The sequence below is a fragment of the Callorhinchus milii genome, unplaced genomic scaffold, assembly GCF_018977255.1.
Source record: "Callorhinchus milii isolate IMCB2004 unplaced genomic scaffold, IMCB_Cmil_1.0 Scaffold26, whole genome shotgun sequence".
In the NCBI taxonomy this organism is placed as follows: Eukaryota; Metazoa; Chordata; class Chondrichthyes; order Chimaeriformes; family Callorhinchidae; genus Callorhinchus; species Callorhinchus milii.
In genome coordinates this window covers 6,022,826-6,032,167 of record NW_024704767.1, presented here as the reverse complement: position 1 = coordinate 6,032,167, position 9,342 = coordinate 6,022,826, and the positions used below count along the sequence as shown (strand labels likewise).

At 38.6% G+C, this 9,342-nt stretch overlaps 1 protein-coding gene across 1 annotated transcript; it reads left to right on the top strand.

Annotated features, from left to right (window-relative positions):
- The first annotated feature begins 213 nt into the window (after positions 1 to 213).
- Positions 214 to 8,314, top strand: spg21 (SPG21 abhydrolase domain containing, maspardin). Its single transcript, NM_001292396.1, is given in 9 exon segments — positions 214 to 310; positions 1,623 to 1,722; positions 3,286 to 3,447; positions 4,364 to 4,444; positions 4,633 to 4,778; positions 5,468 to 5,576; positions 6,032 to 6,139; positions 6,549 to 6,689; positions 7,317 to 8,314. Coding segments are annotated over 8 exon segments (918 nt in total). The 5' UTR covers positions 214 to 310; positions 1,623 to 1,659; the 3' UTR covers positions 7,425 to 8,314.
- Positions 8,315 to 9,342: the final 1,028 nt, after the last annotated feature.

Below are 9,342 nucleotides of genomic sequence, written 5' to 3'. Positions count from 1 at the left end.
ATGTCATTCTCAGCTTGGGTTTGGAGACTCTGGAGCAAAGGCGATGGGTCTCACCACCTGCCAGACACACCCTGAGGCTCAGGGCCCCCCCCCCCACCCACTGAGGCTCAGGGCCCCCCCACCCGCCATATATATATTAAAAAAACTGAGCCACGGCGCATGCGCGGCAGTCTCACCGGATGTGGCTGTACACACACAGCGGCGGCGGCGGCCGTTGTTTGATCAGCAAAAGAGAAGGCGCTCGAGCGGCGGCCGAGCTCCCGCCTGGAGACCGGGAGGGAGAGAGGGGGGGGCCCCGCGGGGGGTGGGGGTAAGTGACAGCGGCGGCTTCACACTTCACCTTCCTCACAAAGGGCTTGATGTGGGGAGTGGTCAGTGCAGTGACCGACCGACCGGCCGGGCCCCGACTCCGGCCCTGTGCGACACTCGCTCAGCTCAGGCCGCTCCTCTCGGCTCCAGAGTCTTGTTGTTCTGTGTTTGTTGTTGCTGTTGTTGTTTTTTTGAGGGGGGGGACAGACAGACAGAGAGAGAGAGAGAGAGAGAGGAGACCCGGAGATCCAAACGGCACGAGTTGACGTTTAAAAGCCCAAACTCCTCGCTTTTACTCCCCTTTTGTTTTTCCGCACAGATCACTTTAACCCTCGACCCAGAACAAAATGTCGTCGGGAGAGTGAGCCCTGAGGGAGGGAGGGAGGGAGGGAGGGAGTCAGGTTAAGCTTCTTTGTGTGTGTGTGTGAGGGGGGAGGGGTAGGGGGTAGAGTGTTGGTATGAGCCCAGGGGGGAGAGGGAGAAAGTCAGGTTAAGCCTTTGTGTGTGTGTGTGTGTGTGTGTTTGGGGGGTGGGGGGGGGGATAGACTATCAGTATGAGCCTGGGGTTGGGGGAAGTGTATTCAGTATGTCAGTGTGAGCCCGTGACTTATTGCACATATTTTGTTGTCGGAAATGTTCTTGCAGGACCTTGTGAAGAGTTGTGGTTGATGCACGAGTCTTCAGATCACTGTATTGAAGGTGATAGGTCAGGACAGTGAGGGAAGCCTCAGACCTGTTAAACCGGTTCTCTTACGTGTCTCTAACATTGGCTGGTATTCTGAGTTGATTGCTTTTTAATGCTCTTTTTTTTAAAAAAAAAAGTTGAAACAACTTTGTGGTTTTATAAAACCATCGAAAATGCTAGAAAGCAGGGAACTGCCACGAGCAGTTGTGTCATTCCGACCCATACCCTGACGTCTGCTGCGATTGCTTTGCCTTTGGTTGGGGTGGGTGGGTGGGGGGGCGGGAGAGAGATTCCCTCGTGGGCTCGTGCACACACAATGTCGTGTCATTGACGCAGCGACATCAAATGCTAAGCTCATGCTCAGAGTGAAAAACTAGTAACCCCGAGGTTTCCAAATGGAAGTATTTGCAACTAGACTATAGAGTGAAGATTTCAGTATCAGTACCTGCTACTTTTTAGAACTCCCGAACTGTAATGGAAAATCAACAGCGCCACCAAAACGGTAGTGCTTTTGTTATTGATTTTTTAAAATCCAATAACCTTGTTGCAGCAGCCTCTGTTTGTAGTTGGATGATTAAATATTACAAGTAATATTGCAAAAAAAAACCTTTTGTTTTGTGTTTTACAGAATTTTTGTACCGCATTCCCTGGATTCTTCGATCATTATGGGTGAGATAAAGATCTCTCCCGATTACAACTGGTTCAGAAGTACAGTACCATTGAAAAGGGCAAGTCATGTTTTCTATTTAATCTGGTTACGTAAATGATCTGATTTACTTAGTACCTTGTGCTCTGTGTGCTTTCTTTATTTTTCATGAATGGGTAAATCCTTGACAAATCTGCAGCAGTATCTGTCACATGCTTTTGAGCCCTTTCAGGCTAAGCCTTAGTTTTTTTTTCAATTCAACTACAGTTCATCATTATAGTCTTGCAACTATGCTAAGTGTGACTGTCTCATGATAGTAATGACAGAAATATTAATTGGGCAACTGAGGGTGGGGGACAAAGCTGGAGGTGCTTGCAATGGAAGCTTCAACCAGAAACATCTCACAATGTTTTGTTCTAACTATCGTTCCTGTGACTGTGCTGCATTTTGCATAGATTTTAGTACCAGTCTATTTTTGATGAGAGAAAACAATTTTTGTTTGGGGATTTTAAAGTTGTTTCAACTCAGAGAATTTCTCAAAATATTTTGAAAAAATTATGTGGAAGCCTGAACTGGGAGGGAAGTTAGAGAGGGAGTAGAGAGATGAGTCTAGATGGATTTTGAAAGAAGGGAGGGAGTGAGCAGCTGGGAAGATTGATACAGTCAACACCTCGGGTGAGGATGCACGAGTGGGAGCTGATTAGAATGGCCTCAGTTTCGTTGACTTGAAGTAGTCTTCACAACAACTTGCATTTATTTAGCACTCTTTTGGCAGACTAGTGTCTTGGAGTCCTGCACAGTGATGGTTGGGGGAAGGGAGCGGTAATCATAGGCGCAGTTGAAGATCATGATGTGGCTGGAATAACTGGTGCATATCTGTAAGATTTTAATCTCCTTAATGCTTTGTTTAACTTTGGAAATGATGTGATACTGGAAGGATCTAGAGCTGAAAACCTGGTCTATCCATTTCTGTTCTCATTAAACTGGTTTGGGATGTTAACATCTGCTTAATGAATTTTTACTTTTTAATAACATTCCAAAAAAAGATCCTAACTAACATTCGTTCTTGCTGGTTCATTGGAACACAAGGGGCTTTTTCCAGGGCACTTGAGAGTAGAGGCTAAAGACATTTGGATGAGTATTTGGTGTGAATTGGCATTCTCCTTGAGTTGGTCGCAGCATCGAAGATCAGGGCTAAAGTGAGAGCAATGCAATCAATCTTTTACAAGTAGGTACCAAACCAGGCCTTGGGGAGAAAATGATCAATCCCATGCTTGAGTAAGTGTTGTGTGGGATGGAATAAGAAATGAGGCAAGTGCATTACATTTAGACCAAATGATGGATGGGTGTGAAAGAGTTGAGGGGGGGACATTTTGTTTTCGGCACAAAACTACAATAAGGGGATATTTACCAAGCAAGTACTTGCACTATGTGCCCATAGGTGATTTAAACCTCCGTTTGTTACAAATGTTTGATTAAAGTTGCAGTTTTAAAGTGTTTGAACTTCACTTTGATGAATCCAGCTGTTGCCAAAATCTGAATTATTTTATGTAGTGCCAGAAGGCAGAAAGCATAACTATATGTTCAGTTTAATTTATTGTGGAATAATAACTTGCTTTTCTTTTCTTCTCTTCCAATGTTACAGATAATAGTCGATGACGATGACAGTAAAGTCTGGTCTCTTTACGACGCAGGGCCAAGAAATCTAAGATGTCCCATTATATTTCTTCCACCTGTCAGTGGGACTGCAGATGTATTTTTTCAGCAGATTTTGGCCCTAACTTCATGGGGTTATAGGGTTATCTCAGTAAGTACATTTTGGTTGCTTTTCAAAACCAGTCTCGGTTCACTCTCTCTCATTATAGAAACCCATTCCTTTTTGGAAAGGGCCTTTTTTGGGACATTTGCTGGTTCCTGTGGCAATATCTGGTTTACTGGTACTGATTACAATCTGGGTATTAGCCAGACCATAGTTCTGCTAGCGTGCCACATTCTTTAGAATGTTGAAGCTAGGATTTGTGAGCTTTGAAAAGAGACATCTAGTTGTATGGTAGACTTTATGTGTGTTTATTTGTAGTACATTTGCAGTTTAACATGTGGGTCTTTATAGTGCATTATGATCAAGTGGTAATGTGTTTTGCTCTAAGAAAGCAGAACTTGTTGTGTGGGAGGATGGCAGGGTCACACTGGAAAATATAATTGCCCCATGTATTCTTCAGTGTACAAAATAAGCTGTTAAGCAATCCTTTAACCACTGGAACCAGTAGATGTGCTAATACCATAGTGGATTCAGGATGAAAATTCCATAAATTCTTCAAAAAAACTACAAAGGATTATGGAGCTACAAATTAATAAAGTTGCTATCTAGTAGTATCTGCTGTGGTTTGTGAAAATATAGGGATATAAGGTAGTTACTTAAGCCAGTAAGATTAGCACAATAATTACTTAAGTTCACACATTATTCAGTAGGTTGAGGCCTGCATTAATATATGCCCAAGGAACTTGCTGTGGTGAAGTCTAATGTAGAAGATGAATAAATAAGTCCATAGAAGCACCAATTCGCTAGGCCTTGTAGACTTTCAAAAATGCAGCTTTCTAAAATTGTAGAGTTGAATTAACTAATTTGTGTGAAAATATTATAAATTCACCTCTTGTTGATTTGTTATCCCACAAATGTAATTGTGTTGTGAATGACACTCTGAATTCAGTCTTTAATCTTACAGTTGCAATATCCAGTGTACTGGGATTTCCTTGAATTTTGTGATGGATTCCGGAAACTTCTGGATCATCTACAGCTGGATAAGGTACCTGTGAGAATTGTGTTCATTCCTGTGAGCTACTTGAAGTTAACCTTTATGTTTTAGATAAATTCAGAATTGCACAAACAAGCTCACTGCAAAGAAATGTTTCAGTAATTCTGACCCATGACCTAATTTATAAAGAAACTATCTTCAATATTAACTAATATCATTGAACTTTCTGATTGCTTTAGGTCCACATTTTTGGTGCTTCCTTGGGAGGATTTTTGGCTCAGAAGTTTGCAGAATATACTTATAAATCTCCTAGGGTCCATTCTCTTGTCCTCTGTAACACGTTCAGTGATACATCAATCTTTAACCAATCCTGGACTGCAAACAGGTAAGACACTGGTTCATTTTTAATATTTTGCTAAAGTGCTTAAAGTAATCAAATGTAAAATATAAAAAAATGTCACTCAATCTGCGACTGTTCATAGAACACTGCTGTGCACAATTGGCTGCCGTGTTCCACCCACAAATAACAGTATATTCTGTGAAGTGCTTTGAGACGTCTGGAAGACGCGATTAGGCGCTGTATCAAATGCAAGGATTATTATTCTATGGATTAATGGAAATTGAACAAACTTGCCCAAATGCAATGATTTCTGTGCTTTTATGGTAGAGGGGAGAAGTTTGAGGGAAGAAGTTCAGAGTTGGTGAAAGTACAAGGATAGTCTATTTACAGGTGCATTTAGTTAATTTCTTTTGGTGGGGGAGGGTTAAAGGGATATCTATACTTCTCCCCAGGGGATAGTGGTGGGATGAAGCGCATGTGATGGTAGATTTTTTGCGGCTGAGAAAGGAATGACCAGATGGATCCTGTCTTGTTCCTTGCTTTGTTACATAAACTAATGATTACTGTTGTTTTGATGTCTTAAATTCTGCAATTCCTGACTGGATTAGCATCTGTGCACTAGCAATGTGGTGTTTTTCTGGCTAAAATAGTTTTTATGTAATTTTTTTAGATATTGTGCATCATTCTATCAAATGCAAGTTGGACTAACATTTGACAACAATTTTTTGGTTTAGTTTTTGGCTGATGCCAGGATTTATGCTGAAAAAGATTGTTCTTGGAAACTTTGCAACTGGCCCAGTGGATCCAAAAATGGCAGATGCAATTGATTTCATGGTTGATCGGGTAAGCAAAGCTTAAAATATGAAATACTGAGCAAAGCTGAAGATATATATACAAACATCTTTCTAGGGAGTGATCTAAGGCTGTGCTATAAATAACACCAAGCTAATCTGTTAGCTATAAAGCCACCAGTCTTTTGTGCTCTACAATATAATATGGACTAAAGAAAGGTATAATACAGTACTTAATTATACCGTTTTGCCCATAGTATCAAAGCATTGCAAAATAAAAAATTTCCGGTGGGTTTGGGACTAGGAAGTATTGCTTACTCAAGTTTTTGATAATATTTTGTGTGAAGAGTATCTTTTACAATTCTAAAGCTAGCCAGAACTTACCTAAATGGTGTAATTTGTACAAAAATAACATGGTCATTTTTGGAATAAAAGAATTATACTTGTATTGGTTATTCCTGACACTTTTCCCCCCAACTTCATTCTCTCAACTTTCTTCACTAACAGTTGGAGAGCTTAGGACAGGGAGAACTGGCCTCTCGTCTCACTCTTAATTGCCAGAATTCCTATGTGGAGCCTCACAAAATCAAAGATATTGCAGTAACTATAATGGATGTAAGTGTCTTTTGTTTTACGTTGCGGGTGGTAAATGCTATTAACTGGTTTCCACTTCATTGCATTGTTTTTTTACTCTTTGAAACATTTGAATTAATATTGCTTGCAGTCTAGAATTCAGTTGAGAATGTTTAGAACTCAGTTTTATGAGTAAATTGGGAATCTAAAGGAACTCTACCTGTGACATTGTGGTAGCCCGGTTGGGCTGGTTATGTAGTATTTGCCAAGCCATCGTCAAAATGAAGGCTCTGAGATCAAAAGGGTTCGCAGCTAAAAAGGGAACATTGGAAATTGATCTTCAGTGTGGTGAAGCTTTCTCACACCCTGATTAGAGGAAGAACTGTCAATGCATTATTTTCCAACTTCTATGAACGCACTGCAAGCGTCCCAAATTCTGATTGTATTTCAGGTGTTTGACCACAGTGCCCTTTCTCAAGAAGCCAAAGAGGAGATGTACAAATTGTATCCAAATGCGAGACGAGCCCACCTTAAAACTGGTGGAAACTTTCCATATTTGTGCAGGAGTGCTGAAGTCAATCTTTACGTACAGGTGAGAACCAATTGTTAGTGAGTTATTGCTATGTTATATGACAGATATTGCAGATAGTGCTTTTGCTACTTTTGTATTGCTTGGATAAACACAAGGTGTAACTTCCTCCTTTTGTATGTAAAATTGGTTTAAAGTATGGGTACAGCTGTAAATAAAGCAGATTCAGCTTTTATTGTAATATGCCCAAAATACATGGCGATGAGCTGGTGTTTTATGCTACTTCCTCATCACATCTTGAACACAATTTGTGAAAGATTTTTGAACGCAATAATTTATTGTTAAAATTGTTAACATGGTAGTTAACAATGTTTAAGTCAGCAGCCACCACAGATATATTGGCTAAAAATATTTGGCAGTAAATAGCTAAAATATAATTTTGTAGTTTAATTTAGTAAATTGTTTAAAAATATTTATGTATTGCTATCATTTAATCAGTTACTTTATCTAACTTGGATCAGTTTGTTTGTAACTTCTTATTCTACAAATTCAAAAAGCTTCTCATCATCTATTGATAACATTTCATGTTGTGCTTCTGTAACAGTACAATGAAATGTTTTTTGTTTGTAAATACACCTTACAACTCCTAAAACGTTTTCAAGCAGTTTAACAAAACTTAAATATTTTTAGATACATCTGCGGCAGTTTCATGGCACAAAGTACGCTGCGATTGATCCAACCATGGTGAGTGCAGAAGAACTAGAGGTGCACAAAGCCAGCTTTGAGGAAGAGCTGTAGCCTTCTTTCACCCTCCCTTCCATCGAAAAGGGGAACCTCTCTACATGAAACTTATGAACAGTTAATTGTGCAACTCCCATTTTTTTTAAAAAAAGAAGCCTTCAGAATGAAGCTAGTTTTGTGACCTGAAAATGAGGATTTCATTTCCATTTCTTGCGATTTCAGGTCTTAAATTGAACGCAAATTTAGTGTTCTGAAAGTATCACTGATATCAAGTAGTTTCTGAGCATGCTGCTTGGAGAGTATTTGTTTTTTTTATAATCCAAACTATGCAACCAAACCAATAGTACCAACAAGTCACAGTAGTACTGTGAAAACAAATCTTTGTTTATAACATTAGTTTCTTTGAATACAAGTTTCAAAATACTGTGTGCAGTTGTGCCTCACATAGACTTAATTCTGCTTAAGAATAAGTTTGCACTTTTTGTTTTTGATTCATTTGGTTTCTTTTTTGCTCATCCCTTTAACATGACCAGTACCTGTATTGAAATTGCAATTTGCACATGATCTGAATGCCTTTTGATCACTGAATTCATAATTTCACTGGAATATTTTGTAATATTTTATTTAGATCTGAAGGGGCAATGTTGGAATTTGATTTTTGTATTTTTAATTTGATTTCCGATTGCAAAAATATTTTAAGTGTTTTTTTAAAGGTTGCCATAATTTGAAGTTTACATTATAAATACTGTTGATTAAAATGTGTTGTTTCGTCAATTTGGTTATACTTTGCCCTTGAATTCAATGTACCTGTTTGTAATCAGAACCTTTGATGTAATTCATGTAAAACATGAAAATCTTTGGCTGTATATATCGCACTTTGTATTTTGCTGTAATACCAATTTTTAAAATTGTGGATGAAATGTAAATAAAATGTTAGTCATTTGCCTAAATTTATTGGCCTTATTAATTGAAGCCAAAGTTTTAAGCAATATTTATATTTGTTAGAAAAATTAACCCCAGACAAGGACTGTACTTCTATGCACTTTTTCCTTCTGAACTATTTCACCCACGAAACACAGTTAATTCACTTTTCAATATATTCTCTGAAGCGCTTTGGGATGTCTCAACGAAGTGATTAGGCACTATATCAAATGCAAGGATTATTTATTACTATTCTTTCAGAAAAAGTAGGTGTTCTGTGAATGAGTTGGATGTGAATAGAATCCAAAATTTAAAACAACATTTTCGTAGATTTTTTTTAGCCAAATTCTGCTACTGGTTAAATGGTTTTGTTCAGATTGACCCACTAGTGCTCTATAATTGATGTAATGTAACTTATGCAATTTAAATAAACATGATGGACCAGAAAAGGGGGCCGCTTCAATGGAATGTTTTCCTTCATTTATTTTTTAAAAATTACTTTGATCAATTTTAAGCAAGTTTGACATTTTTTTGTAATGAACAGAAATCTTTGAACAGATTTGACTTGACCATTGGTCTTGAATTCTGCCCTATCTCCATCTAACACGCCAGGATAAAATGATTAAGAACACAACTGTGAAAACTTTTTCAGCACATCCTTTTCAGCATATTAAATGCAAGGATTGTTATTATCCAAGTCTCCTCTTCCACAGCTTGTGTGCAGTTTGCACAATTGACTGGTGTGTTTTGCCCACAAAATGTATACAGTAAATTGACTTTACAGTATATTCTATGAAGTGCTTTGATGTCTTGCAGATGTGATAAGGTGCTGTATCAAATCCAATTATTATTAATCCCATCCAATTAATTTCCTGAGAGAAGGCTGTCAATATTCATAAATACTAACAATTCGCTGTCCTTACCGCACACACTTGCTGCCTCAATTTCGCATGTTGAGAATATGTTCTTCAGTACATAATGCACCACTCTGAGAAGTCTACAGTCTCCCTTAAGGCTCATTTTAATTTTTAAACCAGTGCTGCATCATTCTCTG